We start from the raw sequence: 23,535 nt of genomic DNA, 5'->3' as shown, positions 1-23,535 counted from the left end.
ACACACACACACACACACAAGTTCATGGACCCCAGGGTAAGAATGATGCTTAGTACAGAAGAAAAGAAAAAGGCCTAAGCCAGAGTAAGGAGTGGGGGCCGGGGGGAGGGAGAGATACCAAAGGGCCAGAGACTAATACTGATTCACAGGGCACAATCATAGAAAGCAGTGTCACAAAATAGAGAACATCATGAAATGCAAAATGTATCATTTTGATTACACTAAATTGAAAAGTTTTTGCAAAAAAAAAAGCCAATGCAACCAAGATTAATAGGGAAGCAGAAAACTGGGAAAGAATTTTTATAAGCAGTGTCTCTGACAAAGGTCTCATTTCTAAAATATATAGAGAACTGAATCAAATTTATAAGAATACAAGTCATTCCCCAATTGATAAATGGTCAAAAGATATGAACAGGCAGTTTTCAGATAAAGAAATTAAAGCTATCCATAGTCATATGAAAACATTCTCTAACTCATTCTTGATAGAAAAATGGAAATGAAAACAATTCTGAGGTACCACATCACACCTATCAGACTGGCTAACATGACAAAACAAGAAAATAATAAATGCTGGAGAAGATGTAGGGAAATTGGAATACTAATGCATTGTTGGTAGAGTTGTGAACTGATCCAGCCATTATGGAGAGCAATTTGGAATTATGCCCAAGGGTTTATAAATATGTGTATACCCTTTCACCCAGCAATACCACTTCTAGGTCTGTATCCCAAAGAGATAATACAAAAGGGAAAAGGACCCACATGTACAAAAATATTTATAGCAGCTCTTTTGTGGTGGCAAAGAATTGGAAATTGAGGGGATGCCCATCAGTTGGGGAATAACCGAACAATTTGTGGTATATGAATATAATGGAATATAGTTGTGCTAGAAGAAATGATAAGCAGGTAGACTTCATAAAAACCTGGAAAGACTTATGTGAACTGATGCTGAGTGAAGTGAGCAGAACCAGGAGAACATTGTACACAGCAAAAGCAACACTGTGTGATAACTGACTTCGATAGATTTATAGGATCCAAGATAACTCCAAAGGACTCATGATGGAAAATGCAGTCCACATCCAGAAAAAAAAATTATGGAGCCTGAATGCAGATTGAAGTTTATTATTTGCTCTTTTTTTTTGTTTCTTTATTCTCCTGGTTTTTCCCTTTGGTTCTAATTCTTCTTTACAACATAACTAATATGAAAATAGGTTTACTATGAATGTATATGTACAGCCTATATCAAATTACATGCCATCTTAGGGAGGGGTAAGGGGAGAGATGGGAGAAAATTTGGAAATCAAACTCTTATGGAATTGAATGTTGAAAACAAAAAATAATTTTTTTTGAAAAAAAGTAGTGTCACAAAAAATAAGGGAGCAGAGAATAATGAAAAACACTACAGAGCTCAGATGAGAACAGGGCCATAAGACATATTGATTAAGAGAAGGTGAGTAACCTTTGAGAGGGGAGTTTTTAAGGTGGTAGGGTCAAAAGATGCATTGAAAGTAACTGGAGGGGCGGCCAGGTAGCACAGCGAGTAAGAGCACCAGCTCCAGGGTTGAGAAGACCTGGAGATCGAGTCCCGGGCTCAGACACTTAGCACCCACCCAGAAACACCTGGCTGTGTAACCTTGAGCAAGTTACTTAACCCCAATTGCTTAGGGGCGGCCAGGTGGCTCAGCGAGTAAGAGCACTGGCTCCAGTGTCGGGATGACCTGCATCAAATCCGGGCTCAGATACTCAGCACCACACCCAGAAATAACTGGCCGTGTAACCTTGAGCAAGTTACTTAACCCCGATTGCTTATAAAAAATTAAAAAAAAAATTAAAAAAAAAGAAAGTAACTAGAAAGTGAATGGGTGATGAAGTCAAGGCAACAAATCTATTTTTAGGAGGTTGGCAATGAAAAAAGGAAGAGAGATAAAGGACAAGAGCTTAAGGAGGAAGCATAATTGAGCTAAGGATTTTTATGGATAGGGCAGACATGGTCATATTTCTAGGTAGAAAGGAAGGAGTCAGACAGGAGAGATTGAACATGGGAGTGAATAGAATGAGTTGCCAAAGAATACCGGAAGGGAAGGGATCCATATCTGCACAAGCAGACTGACTCATCTCATCAAGAAAAGCCACCTTTTCAGAGAATCGAGTAAGAAGAAGAGGATGATTTAGAGAAGCTTTAAGTATAGAGTAACAAGAAAGGAGATGAAGGAATTATAAGGGGTTTGAGAAGAGAGTCTGAAACAGATGCTTCAAAGATATGAAAGTCAATCATGGAAGGATAAAAGGAACTGCCACACAGGGAAGAGGGGTCACTGTGAATAGTTGTCTTCCAAGAGTGCTCAGCTGTACAAGAGTGGGAGCCCAGAAGGCAGAGGGTGGGGATGGTCCAGGGTCAAGAATTGGCAGGGCATTAAGTGACAAAAGGAGAATGAGGCAAGAAGATTGGACTGAATAATAATGCATAGCTGAACTGGTCAACTATAGGGTTAAAGCCTTGAAGAGTGGAAAGTGATGCCAGAGCAAGGGTAAAGGACCGCCATAATGGGGAAGGGTAGAGGGACTCAAGTTCAGGGTAAGGGCAAAGAATAGGTTTAGGAGAAATTATCGTTTCACAGGGAGAAATTATAGGAAGTTGATTAATGAGGAAAATTTCAGAGTTAAAAATCATGGTTATTTGTGAATTGATACTCACAACTATATTATCTGTAGAGCCTATAGTCCCCTCTATCAGAGTTGATTTAATTCAACAAACATTTAATAAGACTCTATGCTCAGGGTACCAGGCCAGGGATATGAAACAAAAATCAAACCTGTTCCTACCCTCAAAGAGCTTATATTCTATTATTGGACAAAACATTCACATGTATATAATACAAGGAAAACTGAGGAGCAAAAGAGCATGGAAGCTGGCCAATAACCCTGATCCGGGGTTTGGGAACAAGTAGACAACTGAATGAGGAGCCTAGAATAGGACATATGCAAGATGACTATGCAGAGATGTGTGTGTGTATTTATGTGTGCACAAACTGTATTTGTGAACTATGCCATATATGTGTACATATAATACACATATGTTCTTCACAGTACACACCACATATATCCATGCACGACATGTGTGTTAACGTAAAGATTATTAACTGTTCTCTTTGTCCTCTTTCTTTAGTACAGATGGTATCTGAGAGTTAAGTGTAGATGGTATATATATGTTTAAACACAAGTTTTGTGTTAGTTTACATGTTGCAACATATATTTGTAGTGTGTAGATGTTTATATGTTGGCCACCATTGGAAGAAGGACATCCATTTCTCATGAAACAAAAGAATGTAAGAACACAGTCAATATGATCTACTCAGGACCGGTGTGAATCACAGAAATAATTATAGGTATTAATTGTGCCATTGCATAGAAAAAGAGAAAATATTTAATTCAATGTATGTGACTATGTTGTTTCATGGTTATTAAATGTAAAAATCTCTTAACTGATCTCTTAACTGTTACAAAACAATAAATAGATCCGCCTATTTTAATATTGTTATCATTATTCTGATTTTGATTGCTCAGGGCTCTATGATATGTAATAGGAGACAGTCATAACTAGATACTAGTGGTAGACTTCCAAATTACCACTCAAATCTTGAACTCCAATTAGCCAAAATCCCTGGTTAAAAAAATACCAAACCACTAGTGTTCTGTGTTCATGGAGATCCTTACACAGCAAGGTTATTTACTAGCCACTTGAGATACAGAAGGCAAGGGGCTATTAGTAAAGAAGGACTAGTCATTCTTAATAAAATCTTCCTCACTGAATGGTAACACTTACCATTCCCTAACAATGTTTGGATATGAGCCATTTAAAACTGGTAGAAAAACAAACAAAGCACTAATAACAAGAGAGCAGTAAGTAAAATGCACTGACTCGGTCAAGACAAACCATTGCATGGTGGTTTGGAGTTATGAAATTTAACTACAACAAATGCATTAAGCAATAACCACCCTTTGTCAAGCCCATTCAAGGTGTCACTCCTTTTCAGGCATGTAAGCTTTCTAAAATACTCAACCAATAAGCAGAGAAACAGCAGATACTTTTAAACTACTACTGCTTCCTTTTCCACCAACTCACCTGAGGGAAGCAGGGATAGGAAGGTAAAGTCATGAAGAGAGAAACTGAAGAGTGAATGCCAACCATAGCCAATGCATTTCACAGCACAGAGCATGCACGCCTATCCTGTAGCCACAGAGCTAACCTGGCAAAACGCTGTGCAGCTGGCATGATCTTGATACCAGCTTGCTCCAACCTTCTGCGTTTTCTCATCTCTTCAAGATCTTTCTGTGCGGCTTTCTGTGCTACCGTTTCCTTGGTAGTCTCTGGAAGAGACTGTTCCTTACCATTCTGCTCTTTCAAGTCTAAGCCCATGTCTGAAGGCTTTCCACTAGGATCCGATGGGGTGGCCTGCGCTTCTTCACCAGGAGCCCCCACTTCATTTATTTCTTCTTCCTCTATGGTTTCTGGGTAGCTATTGAGTTGTACAATACAATTTAAACCAAACTGGAAATGCCACATTGATGGTTGAGTTGAAACCAAATTGGATATCTTTCTTAACTGTTACCAAACTAATCTTAGCTTCTAAAAATGAAAAGTCATAACTTATATGATATATAGTTAACCTAATGATTTAATGGAAAAAAAGAGAAACATAAAGTTGAATCATTTCTTAACAGTTAATGTAATATGCAATCATTCTAGTAGTTTTTACATGCTGTTCTAAATGCTTTCTACTACTGTACAAAATGTATTACCTTTATTATTTAATAAGATCATTTCCATTCAAAGTTTATGCATGAGTAAACCATAAGAAAACATTGAGATAAATAGTCACCTGAGAGGTTTTGTACTGCCTACCCCAGAAAAAGCACTGGAATGAAGGGGTGAGGAGGAGGAAGGGGTCAAGTGACCTGGGTTCAAATCATGAGATTGATTTATCTTCACAGAGCTAGTAAATGGCAATCACTTCACCTCTATGAGCCTCAGTTTCCTCTGATATAAAAGGAACATGAAAGTAATTAACTGTTCTATCTTCTGTCCTGTGCTGTAATTATGACCATCAGATGGGCTAAGGTAGGTGAAAGAACTTTTCAAACTTTAAAGTGTTGCACAAGAGTAAAGGCGTATAAACCACAAACTTTTAAAAACTAGAGATAAAGAATAAATTGCTTAAGACACTGCCTCCAAATTGAGAGAGCCGAAGCTCTGACAGCTGACTGGCATTTCCTCTATGTTTAACTCTCACAGACTTCCCCCTTGACCCCCCAATTCACAGGGCAGTTCCCCCCCCCCCCCCACCACCTAACCTAGCTGTCTCCAGGAATCCAGTTTCTTTGGAAGAAGCAAGACAAGGGTCTATGTCCAGTATAGTTTTGTGCACAGAATGGAAACCTGTGTTCTCAATGTCCATGTGAACAAGGCTAATGTCACATAATGCCTAGACACTTATCCCTGTGTGACCGGGATGAAACTGCCATGATTTGACATATGTTCAGGAAGGGCACTTCTTTCAGGTCATGAAAAAAAAAAGAAGAGAAGAAACAACCAAGAAGCGAGGCTGGCCCTACCTGAAAGTCCTCTCGCCCCCTAGCGGTGAGGTTGCAGTACTCCAGCTCTTCCGGCACTCCTCTCGCTCTGCCTTCTTCCTTCTCAGAGGCGCGGGGACATAAGCCGTCTGGTTACTCTTGTTGGGGAGGTACTGGTTAAAAGGCACTGCTGATTTCGGCTCACCGTGACAAGTCCTTCTCGCGGACATGTCATCCTTCTTTACATCTGGCAGCTTTCGATGAGGCAAGTCAGATTCTGAGTCACTGCCTCTGCCTAAGTAAGGGAGGAAAAGTTTCATAATTAGGGGGTGGGATGGGGTGTCTTCCTGTTAGGAGAGCTTAAATAAGCCACTTTCTTTGAAGTGGCAAGTTTCTACGGAATTAAAAGATTTGTTCAAGGCTGGTGGAGTATAGGGCTTCTTCCATACATTTCTCAGTTCACTATTTTAAAAAAGTATCCATATAAATTGGTATATTCTGGAGAATCCACTTTAATAAAGAAAAAAAAAGTTTAAAAGTTCAAACAATAAGACTTTTCAATTAGAAGCAAAATTACAACAGAGATACTATTTTTGCCACCATCATATGTGCAGTTTACAATTTCATTTCATTGTCACCTTAAAAAACCATATTCATTTCTTATTACAACCCCTTCTATACATATTGAAGTAGCTGAGCAAAGCCAAACAACATATGGAATGACAGTATATGCAACATGCCACACACTATAGCTGGCTGCCTCTGAAATGAAGGTGGGGGAGGGTACATTTTTTCAACTCTTCTCTGAGGTCAAGTATGGTCATTATAATTACACAAGGTAAAGATTTCTTTTTAGTCATTTCCATTTCCATTGATACCTGTGCTTCAAAGATTAAATATAAATCAACCAACCAAATATTTATTTAGTCAATATCTACTCTTGATTTGTGTCAAGCACTGTGAAGGATACAAATATGTAGGATCTGACTCTTTTGCCCCTCATGGTACTTATTAGATAGGATGACACTGACAACATGTGAATACACATGAAACATTTAACAAGCAAAATAATAAGGAATCAAGAAGCAGATGTTCAAGTCTAGTAGGAGTTCCAAGAAGGGTGAGATTAGTAGATAATAGTGTACGGAAGCTTCAAGAATAGACTTTAAAGAACTGGAACGACTTACGTAATTGTAGTTGATGAATGTGGATAGTCCAGAAAGTAGGAACAGTAAGAACAAAGGAACAGAGATAGGAATAAGCCTCTGAGGTAGAAGAGACAGTACAGTGGTCAAACTGGCTAGAAGACATGACTTATCTTAAGGCATGAGAAAGAAGTAAGGTTTGAGAGGTCTGGTGGAGCCAAACTGTGGAAGATTTTGAAAGACACAGGGAGTTCTTCTTTGATGCCAAAGATGACTAGCAATGTGAATTCATGTCATCTTAGAGATGATACCTGAAAGTAGCACAGCTCCAAAAGTAAACATTAGAGTTGTTCTCAAATATTTGATACACTGTCATACAAAGGATGATGAATAGTTGATCAAGTACTCCCAAGTCTCCAATGAGAAGAGAAAAGGGGGGACTGAATTATAGCATTAGGAAATTTGGGTTAGACAGAAAAATTTCCCCAAGAGTTCTTATTAGAAAATTATTAAGGGGTGGCCAGGTGGCTCAGCAAGTAAGAGCACCAGCTCCAGTGTCGGGATGACCTGGGGATCAAATCCGGGCTCGGATACTTAGCACCACACCCAGAAATAACTGGCCGTGTAACCTTGAGCAAGTTACTTAACCCCAATTGCTTTAAAAAAAAAATTTATTAGTTGTTGGAATGGACCAGCAAGAACGGTTATCTCTTTATAGGCTTAAAAAAACAGGGTACAGTAGAATAGATCTTCACCTGAGCTTAGACATTTAGACAGCAAGCAAGAGAAATATTGATGCGACTAACCAGCCCTAAGACTGTACTATAGAGTAATATCTTAATCAGATACAAGCCAACATCTGTGAATATGCTGAGAAGGTCACATTACTGTGAATTGTAACAGTAGATCATGCCAACAGAAAAGAAAGAGTAATGAGCAAATTTCAGCTTATTCACCTCCGGCCCTGGGAAGCTGGTTCAGGAGAGTATCATTCCTTGATTGGTCATCATTAGTACAGGATTTTTTATTTACATCTCTATAAGTTGTATACCCTTGGCAAACTCATACTCCCTGACAGGGCTATGTGTAAGATATCAAGGACCTAGTTCAGATAAATCTAAGTCATGTGCAGGGAAAGGAATTCAGCTGGATACAGTGACACCAGCCTCCTTGCTGGTCCTCATACAAAATACACCCCTTTTTCCAGAGTCCTGGCATTTTCATTAGATGTCCCCATGCCTAAGATTGTCTGCCTCCTCATTTCTGTCTCCTTGATTAGCCTAGTTCCTTTCAAACCCCAGATGGAAACCTCAACTTAATGCTAGTGCCTTCACTCTGTTAATTATCTCCTATGTAGTTTATCTTATGCATTTAAAAACATTATTATGAGAAGCGGGTCATAGACTTTACTCTTCAGTCAAAGGAAGGGTCCATGACACAAAGAATTCAGAAATTCCTGGCTCGGTGACCTCTGAGGGCAAGGTCACTTTCCTACTCAAAATTCTTCAGTAGTTCCTTATTGGATCCAGTCCAAAACTCAAACTCCTTTTCTCAGAACATAAAACCCTCTACAATCTGACTCCAATCTATTTTTCCAGACTTACCTGAAACTAGTTGCTTCACAATTTCTTCATTCCAACCAAACTAGACAACCACCCATTCACCTAACTCAACATCCCAGGTCTTACCTTAATTGTCTCCTTATTCTTCCTCCCCCACCCCCTCACCCACCCCGCAGAAACTGGAATGCAACTACAATTTACAAAATCCTTTTCTGTCTTCACAAATCAACTCCACAATAAACCATTTCCTGATCCCCTTAGGTCCTAGAGTTCTTTTCCTTCTCAAATTATTTTGTATTCTGTCTACTTTTGTCATGTTTTTTGGGACAGCAAGGAAAAAAAATTGTAAGAAAGAGTTGATTGGGGCGGTCATGATGAATGCAAATCACTAAGCCTATAGGATCTACATCCCAAGGCCCTAATGAACTAATAGATGTTAACTGCCCAGCCATCATCAGAGATTTAAAGATCATGGACAATATGTATGGTGATACAGGAATGAAGAAGGGTAAAGTGCTTAATTTTCAAAAAGGAAGAGAATGGAGTCTGTAAACCATAGGTTAATAATAGCTTAACCTAGATTGTATGTAAAATTCTACACATTGTTAAAAAAGATCATTAGTGAACATCTAAGAAAAGGAAGAAATCACAAAAAGTTAAATAATGAATGAGTTAGGACAGAATGACCCAATTTCCTTTTCTGACAAAGTTTCTAGACTGGTATATCTGGGAATGTTGTACATTTGAACAGTATATAGTTTTCCTAGCATTTAGCAAATCATCTGATCTCATGCTATTCTTGGAGAAAAGATGGCAAGATTTAAGCTAAACAAAGGGCAGCTAGGTGGCATAGTAGACATAGTGTTGGGCCTGAAGTCAAGAAGATTCATTTTCCTGAGTTCAACAGCCTCAGACACCTAATAGCTGTGTGATCCTGGGCAAGTCACTTAACCCTGTTTGCCTTAGTATCTTCATCTATAAAATGAGCCAGGGAAGGAAACAGCAAACCACTCCAGTATCTCCCAAGAAAACCTTAAATGGGGTCACGAAGAACCAGACATGAATAAAAAACAACTAAACAAACAAAAAAACTACACAAATGGTTGGGTGTGTTCAGAACTGGGTGAAGACTCAAAGAAGAGTCATTAATGAATTGGTGCCATATTGGAAAAGTGTCTAATACGCCAGCCACTATCCTTGACTCAGTACTGTTTAAAATTTGTATCAATGACTAGAATAAAGGTATAAATAACATGCTTATTAAATTTGAAGGTGACATAAAAAGACAAGAAATAGTCAACATGCAGATATCAGACTCAGTATCTGAAAATATACTGACAAGCCAAAAAGTCTGGAAGTTTTAATCTAAAACTATGGAATTCAAGGATAAATGTGAAGACTTATTGGATGATACATCTCCTCCCCCCTAAAAGGAAGCCCCTATATATAAATGGGAGGATGAGTAGCTGGATGATTTCTGCTTCCATGAAAAAAAAAAAGATTGGGGAGGTGGGGTTTAGTGGGCTATAAATTCAAATGAACCAAGAGAATGATATGGCAGCCAGAAGAGTGGATGCAACCTTCAGCTGTATAAGGACAAGCACAGAACCAAAGACAAGGGAAGTCATTGTTCTACTGTGCTCTCCCCTGGGCTGCCCACATCTGGAATATTCTATTCAGTTTCCAAGTATTATATTCAAGCAGCTGTGATGGAAGAGAATTGTACTTGGAGTCAGGGGGACCTCAGTTCAAATCCTACTCCTGCCCTAGTGGCCGGGTGATTCATGGGAAGTTGATCTTTGAATCTCAGTTTCCTTATGTATAAAAGGGGAATGATAACTACAGTATCTACTTCACTGAGCTGTTGTCTGGATCAAATGACATATTATGTAATGAGACTTACAAACCTTAAAGTGAGACATAAATGTGTTATTATTTATTATTATAAGCTCTAATAATAAGAGCTTTATAAAGAATCACATCATAGGTATGGAATAAGTAAGTTGAATTTAAACCCTAATAATCTTTAGTGTTTTTTCCAAAAAAATCCAAAACATTAAATTTTTAAAGGAAATTTACGAAAATTCAATGCGCAGATATTTTAAAGCCATCCTGATGATCAAACACATGAACATCCAAATACCAGCTATAAGTAACACTATATTTATTTAAAATTATATATATGTTAAACGATATTCTAAAATGATATATGGGGCAGCTAGTTAGAGCACTGGGGCTGGAGTCAGAAAGACCTGAGCTCAAATCTGGCCTCAGCCACTCACTAGCTGCATGATTGCTGGGCAAATCACTTAACTGCTGTATGTTTCCTGACTGTAAAAATGAGGATAATACCAGCACCAACCTCTCCCAAACAAGTGAAACAATATCTGTGTAAAGCACTTAGCACATAATAGGGCTTATAGAAATGCTTATTCTTCTCTTCCCTTTTCCCATTTTGGAAATGCTTTACAAGACAATTACTAATCCTTTGGATTTCTGAAAGTTCATAAATCACAATAATAACAGCAGCACCTACAGTTAGCATTTATATAAAGCACTATACAAATATGATCTCATTTTATCCTTACAACAACCCTGAGAGGGAGGTGTGATTATTATTCCCATTTCACAGATGAGGAACCCAAGGAAGAGAGATGTCAAATGACTTGTGCCCTGGTTCACACAGCTAATAAGTATTTATCTGAGGCTGAATTTGAAACCACTCTTTCTGGCTCCAATTCCAGCACTGCACAACTTATTTGCTCAGATAGTCTAGAGTAGTATAATATAGTAGAAAGAAGAACTGCTCTAGAGTCAGAGGAATTGAGTTCAAATTCTAGTGCTGCTACTTGGATGACTTTTGGCAGTTCCTTTAACTTCACTGGTTCTCACCTATAAATGAAAGGACTAGGCTGGATAAGTGGTATCAAACTCAAATAGAAATGAGCCCCCTAAACTTTATATAAGGAACTCAACAGGCCAAATATTGGCTTAGAAAACCAGATATTAGCATTATCTGTGTTTTATTGAATTGTTATTTATTTGTTCAATTATTTCCAAATTACATTTTAATCTGCACATCTGGCTGCACATTTTGACACCTCTGGACAAGATGACCTTCAGGTCTATTCCAGTTCTCAATTTATAATCCCATTTTTTAATCAAACAAAAATTTTTATTAAATAACTGCTATGTGCTGGGCATTGTACTAGTCACTAGAGACATAAAGGCCTAGATTTTCAAAATAGTCCTTGTCTTTTAAGAGCTTCCATTGTATTGGAGTCTGAGGATCTTGGGGATAAATTCTACTTCTGGGCCTATGTAACTTTGGTGAATTTCAATCAGCTGTTTGACCTACCCGGGCCTCTGTTTTCTCATCTATAGAATAAGGACATCTGACAAGATGTCCAGTCTAAAGGCCCTTGCAGGTCTCAATCTATGCTCCTATGTGTATGTGTGTGTGTGTGTGTGTGTGTATACATATACACACACAAAAAAAAAATACACGGTAAAGGGGGGGGGGGACGGAGGTTGAGAAAGGTTTCAGGAGGTGGCATTGAACTGAAGGAAACACTACGTAGAGAAATCACAGAATCCCAGCATTGCAGCTTAAAGAAAAGAGACCGTAGAGAAGCTGTTTCAGATCTCAGACTACAGTTACAACTTTCAGAAGCAGGAACATGCAGTATGTACAAATACAAGACCGTTCTCATACAATTCAGTCATCTCTCTACCAGCTGGTCTATGCAGAGCAAAGTCATTACCTATCTCCATCTCCCAGACAATGAAAGGGTACCGACTGAAATGAGTTATGGAGAATGTGTAATACAGTTGAATTAAGCAACAGGAAGGTACTATGGAAAGGGAAAACTTAGATCAATACTTGGCTTGTGATTTTAAAATCAATTTTATCTGAATCTGGAAATGAACATACAACCTGGCTGTATTATCCATTGTTGTCTTACTAATCATGGAAACTCCCAGTAAATCTATCAGATCCCCACATATCAAACAGATTACTGAAAAGAATCCCATTCAAGATTCCATAATATCATGGTTCAACATGATCATAATCATTTTTTAAAATACATTTTCAATTTATTTGAAGTTGAGCCTTTTTTGTAGATGGTGTGATATTGATTTAAACATTTCCCCTACTGGTACCTGGAATGCATAAACCTTTAGGAAAGTTTACTGGTTAATGTGTCTGAGAAGCATCTTGTTTTGCTGAAGCCAAGAGAACCATGGTTTCATAAATCACAGTTCAGTACTATGATGTAACACATTTTCCAGTACATACAGTAACTGAGGCAAAGTTCAAACAAACTTCTGGCAAAGTCATCAAAACTTCTCGCATCACTAAAACAACATTTTTTTCTTTTTACCCCCAAACATTTTTTTTTATCTACCAGCCTACAGAATTACCTGGCTAGATCATCCTTAAGATGAAGCCTAAAATTCTAGCCCCTGACAAATTCCTTGTGAAAATTTAATCCTGAGACATGCCATTAATTGCAATGGCAACTTACCATCGCTGCTTCCCCTGAGGACTACATCTGGGGAGGGTGTCTGCTGAGAACGGGAGCCAAATGAGTCCAGACTGTCAAAAGAATCATCTCGACCATGCCGGGGTGGAGAGAGGGAATCACTGCGTTCAGAATCCCAGCAGTCTACATAGCCACTGTCTCGGATGCTGCGTTTGGGGCTTTCAATATCATCAGTCTCCTATCCAGAAAAAAAAAATTATGGAAACTATTAAAGTCCAAATCTCTGCAGTCTCTACAAATGATGCATTTATAGGTAATTGTCTTTTATTTGACATAAGAATGTAAGGGTTACGTGTGGCTGTCACTTTAAAGTTAATGATGACCTCCCTCCCATTCTGTCCTCTCTACCTGAATTTTCACCACTATAAAAACACATACAGCCATAATAAACATTTCCAAAGCAACCCAATCCCCCAGCACCACCACACATACACCTCCTGCCATCCAATTCTTTAAATCACACAAATGATAAAAGTATCAAATCATTTGGATTGACAGGAAAAGACATGAAGTGAACAACAGGTGAAAAGAGAAATGACAAACTAAGACCTTAACCTTGATTTGTCTTTCGGAGTCCATAACTACATGTCTAGAATGGAGAGAAGCTTCTGGCTTAGCCACAGGACCGCTCCTGTCTGTCTAGTCCTCCCTATCTGGCTGATGGCGGGTAAGCACTTGTTTACGCTATAGAATCAACTGGGCAAGCTCCTTGCTAGCGGGCTCCCACTCTCCCTCTACCTCGAAGGGAAATTCCTCTTATGAAAGAGAGATGTCTTTCGGAGGCAATCAGCAATGAAAAATATGCAAAATGCTTCTCCCGATGCCTCAGAAGAATTCAGTCAAGCTCTTCCCTCTTTGCCAGCTCTTGGCTCTAGGGGGATATGAAAGCACTTGGAGCTGACCCACATGTTCAGAGCAGGGAGAACAATGCTTGTCTTTGACAGTCCTGTGATTATAAATTCTTTCCAGCACAAGCAACACATACTAAAACACTGAAACTCCAGCAGAGAGAAAGGTCAGTTGAAGCCATCCTCACCCTCGTATTATAATAAATCCCTTGTTTTAGCCAGTGTCTTAGCATTAATTACAACAGCCCAGGCTCAGGAAAACAAAAATAACTATGGTCATTCAAAGATAAACCTCGATTTAATTTCTTAACCAACCCCCCCACCCTTCCACTTCCCAGACGGTCACTTAAAAATCATTCATAGATTGGCATTTTGTAAGCTAAAAATTCTGAAATGTGAAACTTGGAATTTCTGGAGATGCTTACAAATTTCAAGATGTCCTCCCACACTACAGAAATGAAAAGATAATTTGAAACGTGAAAAGTTCTTAAAACTAATCTAGAGTCAGTCAGCAGAGCCCACAAGAGTCAAGGCCACTGCAGTGACCACCTTCTGGGAAGAGTGCGTTACTATTCAATTGTGTGTCTCAGTCTAGCTGACATAAGTGCCTCCCACCCCCACCTCAGCCTAGGAGGATGCTGGGATGGTGGGGGTAGCTTCAATGCACAAAGACAGACAAAAGCTTTGCACTAAAAAGAAGAGTGGGTGAGATGGAAAGGGCAAGACTGAAATATTAGCACCCTCTAACTCCTTCATGGTAGAGGGCTGAGTGCAGAAAAAGAATGAGTTGCCAATCCTCCACGTGGTCACAGGAAAGATGCTTTAAAATAGCCTCTCTCAAAGGAGGGTTTGAGGAATTCAGGGCAGCAGGAGGGGAGGGGGCTTCCACAGTGACAAAAGTTCAAAAGACACACACACCTGCACACAGGGCAAACTCATCTACTTTGCCTTTGTGGCTACAATTGTGCAATTGTGTGTTCAACTGGATGGGAAAAGACACCAGCGATTGGATGAAATTAACCTTGTGACTAACTAGTTGGCTTCTTACTGGTTTAGAATCAATCATTTAATATGCCTGATAATGGCAAGAAATCATTTGCCCCTTTATAGTCTTTGCTTATTCTTTGGAATACAGTATACATGCACTGGTTCATTCTATTAATTCTCATAATGGACAATTAGTGAAAGTGAGGAAGACAAGAAAAAAAAAGTATTCACAACTAAGAAGCAAACATTCCCAATACCCAGACAGAGTACAAAATCCAAAACAGAGAAAAACTAGGAATATGACAGCAATCACTAGTTTGGGTTTTCTTGCAGTCATGTTAGTGAAAAAAAAAATTCCATGGTGAGTGTAACTACAAAGGCATTTAAATACAAAACAGAATTTAAAAGCAAAAGCAAAAAACTTGTTTTCAAAGGCTAAAATTCAATTAATGAAAAAACCTATCAAAGCACAATGACCTATATAAATGAAAGGGGAAAGTGAATGATCACTTCCAATACGGTTCACAACTTTAAAATTTTTAATTTGTTTGTTAATTTATTAAAATTTCATTACCATAATATAATTATATATAGATATAATTAATAATTACATAATATAAAAATAAAATTAAAAATAAATTGATTGATCGAGCGATTGATAAGAAACAAATATGTCCTAAATAAGTAAGCTTTCAATGAAAGCTACAAGATTATAAAGAACAGGCATGGCTTAAAAGAACTATAAGAAGAACCCTTTGCAGAGGTAGAAGGTCCACAAGTGTTGCACATCACGCATATTTTCAGACATTGTGGGTGGACTGATCAGTTATGTTGGTTTCTTCCTTTGTATGTTTTTTTTTTTAAATACCATGTGTTATATGTGATATTTCTTTGGATAGGGTAATGAAAGGGATACTGGGGGAAGCCACAGTGATGTAAAAAAAAAAGACATCAGTAAAAAACACTACAACTTTAAAAAATAATAACCTTTAAATATATTGTTAGATTCTGAAAAAATGCTCTGAAAACACAATTTTAAGAAATCTGCCTTCTGTTTTCTTGGACAATTATTAATAAGCATTAAAATAATTTGAAAGGGTTTTACTATAAGGCTTCATCACTACAAAAACTTCGAGGAAGTTTGCTCTGAAGAGATATACCACAGTGTAATGGTAATGTGGATTTGAAGATCTTCCCTGCCCCCTAATTGGCTGAATGTAATCACATGGAGCCTGTGGTTGGAGCAGTTTTCAGAAGGGTAGCGCAGAGTCCACAGGAAACTTGGAGTCAGAGCAGTTAGAATTAGAGGGAGGAGAGGACACACTCAAGGAGACAGCTAGGCTTGTGTTGCCCCCTGCTGTGACAACTAGGCTTCTGAGCATGTGTTTGAGGGAAGGCTAAAGGATGGTGTGACTCTCCGCTGTCCTATGGTGCATTAACTTTTTTTGCTGTGATGGATTTAGTTTCCTAGTGTTGGGATTTGGCTCTCTGGTGTCTGAATAAATGTTTTCCTTCTGTCTTCTATATGGAGAGTTATATTTTGCGATTGAGAACTATGCCGGCATTGCATAGTCACCGTCGGCGCTGTGAATATTGCTTTGGCGCTATACAGTCATCAAAATTATAATAACTAACATTTATGTAGTGCTAACTCTGTGTTGAGACACTGTGCTAAGTGTTTTACAATTATTATATCATTTGATCCTCCCAACAACCCTGGTTGTTGTGCCATTATTATACTCATTTTAAAGATAAGGAATCTGAGGCAGACAGAGGTTACATGATTTACTCAGGGTCACATAGCTAGTAAGTGTCTGAGGCAGATCTGAACACAGCTCTTCCTGCGTCTAGGCTGGCCCTCTATCCACTGTGCCCCTAGCTATTAATATTTTATAGACCAAAAGTGAATTAATTCTAAGACTGAATAAATCTTTTGGTCTGATGATTTGTAGGCTAATGCTCTCATCAGTATCATTGCCAACACTATTATTAAACATATGGTATTATGACTGTCTCTTCTCTGAATGATACTGTCCTTGAGAAGCAGTTCTTGGTACTGTAGAGGTTATAAAATTATTTATACTTCAAAAATGAGATGCATTTTTTTTGAGGGGCAAAGGCAGGGCAATTGGGGTTAAGTGAGTTGCCCAAGGTCACACGGCTAGTAAGTGTTAAGTATTGAGGCTGGATTTGAACTCAGGTCCTCCTGACTCCAGGGCCAGTGCTTATTCACTGTGCCACCTAGATGCCCCATGACATGCATTTTTAAAGGCAATATTCTTTCTCTTCATCCTTGTGGTTTCACTGGTATAGGAGACAGAAAACAGTGATTAATATTTCTATAGTGCCTTAAGATTGATTAAAAAAAAAGCCCTACACACATATATCATCTTATTTAATCTGCAAATGCTCTGCAAATTCTAATCTTGGGCTGGCTAGGTGGCTCAGTGAATACAGCACCGGCCCTGGAGTCGGGCAGATCTGAGTTCAAATCCAGACTCAGATACTTAATACTTACTAGCCGTTTGACCTTGGGCAAGTCATTTAACCCCAACTGTCCAGCCTTCCCCCTTCAAAAAAAAAAAAAAGCAAATTCTAATCTTGGAGACCTGCCTGGTAGTGCTGAAGGCCTACAGATAGTTTTGAGTCAGAGGATGAACTTGAACCTAGGTCTTCTTGACTCCAAATTCAGCTCTCTATCTTCTCTTCCATACAGTCAAGAAAATACAAAATCTTGGAAAATAATACTCAGATACCCAGCTTATGTCCTATCCCATTTCTCCCTTTGTTGTTGTTCAGATGTTCAGTCATATCTGACTTGTGATACTGTATAGAGTATTCTTGGCAAAGATAATGGAGTGGTTTTCCCATTTCCATGAGGAAACTAAGGCAAAAAGGGTTAAGTGACTTGTTCGCTGTTACACAGTTATTTACTACTTCTGTAACACTAGGCAAATCACAACCTCTCTGGGCCTCAGTATCTTCATTTGTAAAACAAAGATTTGAATCCAGGTGTTCCTGACCCCAAGTCCAACACTCTATCCACAGAGCAACCTAGCTGCCTCCCTTTCTCTCTTAGATTAGTGCTAGCACTGATCATTATGGATGATCTACTTCAAAATATTCAAGTTGACTGTAATCGACCTTAAAAACTTAGGTGCTGTTGACCTCATCTAAAAGTAGCTGTCAAAAACAGTCCCATTAGCAGTTATTTGGCATCTCACTATCAGAAATATCAGACGGGTTCAAATATATCTCCTCTGACTAAAGGAGAAAGGAAAGTGGGAGTAGGGGGAAGCAAGTCAATAGGTTACTTTGAGCTCTATATGCTCTCATGGGGCTAGTTATGGGCAAGAAAAACAGAACAAAAGTCAGATATGTTCATGACTGCGCAGCAAGCCAAGAACAGAAAACTTGGATCGAGGGTTGGAGCTGCAAACAGAGCAGCAGCATGGTGTGCCCCATTTGAAAAATGAAAACCCAGCCACCTGTAGCCATCCTTGGCCAGCACCCTCCCCTAGGAATCTAAATGTAGAGTGAGTGTCTTGTATTACAGCCAGAAATATGTGTGGGCCCCAGAAGTCAAACCCTCTTTGGGCTCCTACCAAAGTACCACCACAGAAGTGCATTCTGCTCCCTGACTGCCCACCGGCATGACTCTGGCAGGCTCACAATGGGCTCCCAGACACCTAACTGCTACTGAAAGGCACAACAGAAAGAATTCTGGACATGGCAGAGAGAGGGCACGGGTTATTATTTGCCATCCCAGAGTGCCCAGCTGAACCAAAACATGCAAGGAGAAGAAGCAATCTGTTAAAAGGCTTGAGCCAATATCACTTTGCGAGCTCCCTGCTGTCGGCCAGCTCTCTCTCCCACTGTGATCAGTCATTTAACTAGGCATTCCCCCCTTACATGCCTGCATATAGACACGTGTAAGTATATTTACACAGGCCGAATCTGCATAACATGCACATACCACACATACAGAAAGACCTGCCCATCTGTCTTCCTAGGACTAGCCTAGCTAAGTTTGAAGAGGTTCTTGCCTACAAGTTGGGCCATAAGTTACTTCATTCATTCATCTCTGGCATCAGTAAACATCTACAAAGGCAAAGGGGGATTGGGCTGTGTAAAAATACAACATAAAAGGGAATTCCTCAGGAGTAGTATGACAAAGAGGAAAGAGTGTTGCTTTGAGCCAAAGACCCCAAGTTCAAATTCCACCTCTGATATTTACTACTTCTGTAACACTAGGCAAGTCACAACCTCCCAGGGTCTCAAGACCTTCATTTGTAAAACAAAGAGGTTGAACTAGATGCATATGAAGGTCCCTTTTGACCTCAGATACATGATTCTATAAAATGACAGATGCTGAAAACATCGATTAAATTAATTAAATTAAATTAATTAAAACTTATTTATATCTATGTGTGGAGTGCTCTCTTATATTTCTTTTTAAATGAGAGACAAATTTTAATGTGGTAAAAATAACAGTAAAAATAACATGTGGATAACAATTTATTTTATCTAAAACAATTACAGCTCATATGAGCTGTATGTATCATGCTGGATTAGCCTTGAGCTGTTCAACAAAAAGGCAAGTCACCAGGGTGTGGTGGCACCTACTAACAATACTCTGCTACCAGGCAAGTTGAAGCTCTTGGCCCACTTGGACTCAGCAGTTCTGTTTGAGATGCAGTGAGGCTAAAGTCAATTGGGCAGCCACAGTAGGTCCAGCACCAATATAGTAAAGCATGAGAGGACTCAGAATGCCTTAAGGAGACGGAAACTATTTCAGGTTGGAAATAGTAAGTTAAAACTTCCATTCTGACCAAGAACGGGATAGAGTACACAATTGGCCGCTGCAATTTTGGCCTGAGAAAAATGGGGAGACCTAGGCTCAATCAATCTTTTTTCAATTCTAAAATAATATGATTCTTATTCTATTCCCTTAGGTAAAACAGAAATCTTTGAAAATCTCAATGCACTATATAAATACTACTGATTATTTTTATTACTAGTAGGAAAGTCTAGACCCAGTATAAAACTGTGAGCAGGGGAGATTTTTAAGATTAGTGCATACTTTGAGAAATGGGACACTTGTAAAATATGGGAAATATTTTATCATATGAGATGTAATATTTTGACAAGTACAACATCGAACTTACAATCAGACTTCCTAAATATTATCATAGATTGAGAAACAGGGTGGAAGGGTAGAGAGAACACTGAACTTAAAACGAAAAAGATCCAGTTTCAAATTGTGTCCTTACTAGAAGAAACTGCTAGTGACCAAGAGAATCACTCACCTTCTCTTGGCCTCAGTGTCCTCATCTGTAAATCAGGGATAAATAAGCAGTGCAGTGAATAGAGCACCGCCCCTGGAGTTAGGAGGACTTGAGTTCAAATCCAGCCTCAGACCCTTAACACAAAAACTAGCCCTTTGACCTTGGACAAGTCACTTAATCCTAATTGCCCTTCCTCCCCCCCCCAACAAAAAAACAAAACAAAAACAAAACCAGGGATAAATATCTATCTTGTGGAGTGCTATAAAATATCAGTTAGCCTCATTATTATTATTTCCTTTCCCACTTCTTAAAATAATCTGATATAGCATTCCAGTATCCCCATTTCAATAAGTTTTTTAATCAACTTGGTTTCAAAAGACCCTCAAATATTTTCCCAACCATATAAAACCCTTGATGTATATAAATGTATTCTGTTAATTGAAAACACATTGTATCTATATACATCAAAGCAACCTCAATAGCATTTTTACTGGCAAATATTGTTAGCAGATCTCACACAACTTACTGTATATACAGTCTAAGATAAAAACAAATTTGTATTACATTTTTTAAAATTCCCTAACTCAGACTTAAAAAAAAATCAATTGGTTTTTCTCCAGATTGATAAGTGTACTGTACAATGAGAATGCTAGTAAGCCCCTGAATTGTCTTTTCAATATCCAATTCATAACTGTGTTATAGTTATAACATACATTGGCAATGGAGACAGAACTTTTTTAGTTCGTCCAGATTTCCATATCCTATGTCATGTTCAGAAAAAGCCCTTGGTTATAAAGACTGAGTAAAATGACTTTTTAAATTAAGATTCAAGATGAGTTTTCATTTTCTATAAAACTGTATTGTTTTAATCAAATTTTTTTCTTCTTAAAAAAAATTAGCAGTGACAAATTTCACCCAGGCCAGGGAAAGACTTTGGCTATCAAATCCTAATTGGACTCGATTTTTTTGGATGGAAAGGTCAGACAGGTATGTGGGGGATACATGTGGCAAAGATTTAATCCATTTTAAAACATGGTGGTTTGCACATGTCTGAAACATTTGCGTCCCCGTGAAATACTGCAAAGCTGAACTGAGATGCCCTTCAAAACAGAGACTTTGAGCTTGTTCTTTTTCAATCTTTAATAGCCCTCATGAGCCAAAGTTGAAGAGTCTACTTACCTTTCTCATCTGTGCCAACAAACCTTCAAACTCCTTCAGGTTCAGTGTGGTACCACTATATGCTGTACAACTGTTTGCTGCTTTCCCCAGCCAGTAAATGGTAACTAATACCTAAGCAGGGGGAAAAGGAGGCTTAAGTATAGAACCCCTTTGTAAGATTACTTTTCAACTTACTAAGAAATCTATACTCAGCACTAACAGGAAGGCAGAAGAGGGAGAATGTCTGATATTGATTTATAAAAAGCTCACCATCCATGAGGTACCCATTAAATATAAAATTCATTTTAATAAGAACCTAATGTTATGTCAGTCCACACAAATAAGGTTCAGTAGTTAACACTGGACTAAGGTTTTAGGGAAAGTATAGTAATGGGAAAGGATTCTTAGAAGAAGACTAGAAAATCCTACAACATTATTTTCAAAGAATTTGTTTCAAAATTAAACAAGCAAAACTTCAGCAATTGCTTGGAATCTTCAATGACCCAGAGGAACCTGCCAATAACTCTAAAGAAACACAGTGGGCTATTTTAAAACCAAGTCTCAGTTCTACACAGGGACTTTAACTATGTAGTACTGATGGAAAGAACAACACATGTAGAAATGAAATTGGATTATAAGTCACTAGCATCTCTACCATGAAATGGCATTTGAGTAAGGCCAGGGAAAAAACAATAATGATAACTCTACAACTATAAGCCAGGGATGTGATGAGTGGTAGACTCAGAAGAGTCTTGGGGTTTGATTTGAACTAACAGTTAAATTCCATTTACTCTGGAACTCAATGTCTTGAACCCTGCTGATGCTCATGCTGCTACCAATTAACATCTCAAATGTTCGTGAATTTTTTATGTTCAATTCAGTGTCAGGAAGCTGTGATCTCAAGTTAGTGTGATTTTTCTATCCCTGAAAAAAAATTTTTCAGGAAAAAAAAAACAAGACAATATATATCAAGGTACATTCCCCAAATCAAGGTCATAAAGTCTTCAGATGAGGCTTAGAAGGGAACTGTCCAGGTCTAAAAAAATCTCAGCAGAGACAAGGTTGTTGTTTAATCTCCATCTTCAGCACTGTTTAATTAGCAAACATAGTGAGGTTTCTAAATATTTGGTTGAGTTACCACTCATTCGGTCTTGCCTCCCTTTATTAACCAGGTCTGAATATGTTTTGGAGAACATAGCATTTACACATGGTTTTGAATGGCAATAAGCCCAAAATATGACATTTGTATTGTGGCTTCCATTAAATTTTGATTTCATACTGCAGGAAAAATATCCTTCAGTGACTCTCCCAAAACACCCATTTCCATGCAATTCTTGGAGCTTGAATACATTTAGCAAGCAAATTTCCAGAGAATAAAATCCTCCAAAAGTCAGTATATTAACTAGGGCCATAAAGAAACTCTAATGTACACTAAGTGTATTAGATAATTTGGAAAACCATAATGGCAGACACAAGGGCATTAAAACACAGGCCTCCTCAGTCTATGGACTTTTTTTATACAATTGAAATTGTACTTGGAAGGATGAAATACACCTCCTTGGGAATTTCAGCATGAGGAAGAGGTGGAATGAGAAAAGAGGGTGACAGTCATGAGCTGATAGGATGAAGAAACAAATTTCCAAGTTATCACTATACAAATAGCCAAGAGAATCCAGACACTGCCAATATTATAAGCACTAGACCATTCCTGATATTCTCCAATTTAAAATTTAAAATGGAATGGGTTTAATCTTCTTGCTTTTAATAAATCAAACCTAACCGGAAAATGCTGGTTTGGAACTGAAGCTTGTTTCATATGACTATACAATTAAAAAACAATTTCACGTACATTGTTTCCTTCTGTCTTTGGAAGACACCAATGAACATTTGAAAGGTCCACAGAAAAAAACGTTAAGTCAGCAAAAGTGTAGGCAACAATAATAGTTGCTACTTCAGATTACTCTACTGTTTTCTTAAAACAATTTGCCCAAACATCTCCCTACCTGGTTGAGAGATTGTGTAATGTAACTATTACCACATGTCACTTGGTCTCTAAGTAACCCAATCGCTCACTGGAGATAAGCTTTCAATTCTTTCTAAATTTGGTATTTTTAAAATTAGAAAGAAACCCGAAAATTTTGCTATTTCCATTCCCATTAGTGTCATTAGTTTACTCCATTGGTGCAATACAGAATTTTATTCTAAGGATTTTTAGGTAAATGAAGGTACCATCTCATAAACTGAATTTATAACTTTCATCATCAAGAAAATTAGAGGTATAAAATAAAACAGATCTATACATACATACAAAGTAAAACTGAAACTTACATTTTTCAGTTTTCTGCTACAGTCAATGCTCCTATAATATAAGAAAAAAAAAGAAAAGTAATTAGCAAAGCAAATTCCTCATAAAAGTATAACTTATGTGACTT

At 38.2% G+C, this 23,535-nt stretch overlaps 1 protein-coding gene across 19 annotated transcripts in view; it reads right to left on the bottom strand.

Moving 5' to 3' along the window:
• The window catches only part of LIMCH1 (LIM and calponin homology domains 1), a 384,992-nt gene that overhangs the window by 85,175 nt on the left and 276,282 nt on the right, over positions 1-23,535 (bottom strand). For 8 of the 19 annotated variants that reach the window (XM_069105132.1, XM_069105134.1, XM_069105131.1 and 5 more), the window contains 5 exons: positions 23,432-23,462; positions 21,125-21,235; positions 12,805-13,000; positions 5,611-5,863; positions 4,245-4,514 (listed from right to left, as the gene is read on the bottom strand). In XM_069105132.1, the coding sequence (XP_068961233.1) occupies positions 4,245-4,514; positions 5,611-5,863; positions 12,805-13,000; positions 21,125-21,235; positions 23,432-23,462 (861 nt within the window). Of the gene's footprint in view, positions 1-4,244; positions 4,515-5,610; positions 5,864-12,804; positions 13,001-13,377; positions 13,663-21,124; positions 21,236-23,431; positions 23,463-23,535 lie in introns of those variants that run through there. The other 11 variants (XM_069105143.1, XM_069105147.1, XM_069105142.1 and 8 more) reach the window with 5 other exon arrangements.

This window comes from Petaurus breviceps, unplaced genomic scaffold (assembly GCF_028583685.1).
Source record: "Petaurus breviceps papuanus isolate PSGF00001 unplaced genomic scaffold, PetGlider_PUasm1.0 76, whole genome shotgun sequence".
Classification (NCBI taxonomy): Eukaryota; Metazoa; Chordata; class Mammalia; order Diprotodontia; family Petauridae; genus Petaurus; species Petaurus breviceps.
This window is presented reverse-complemented; position numbering and strand designations above follow the sequence as displayed.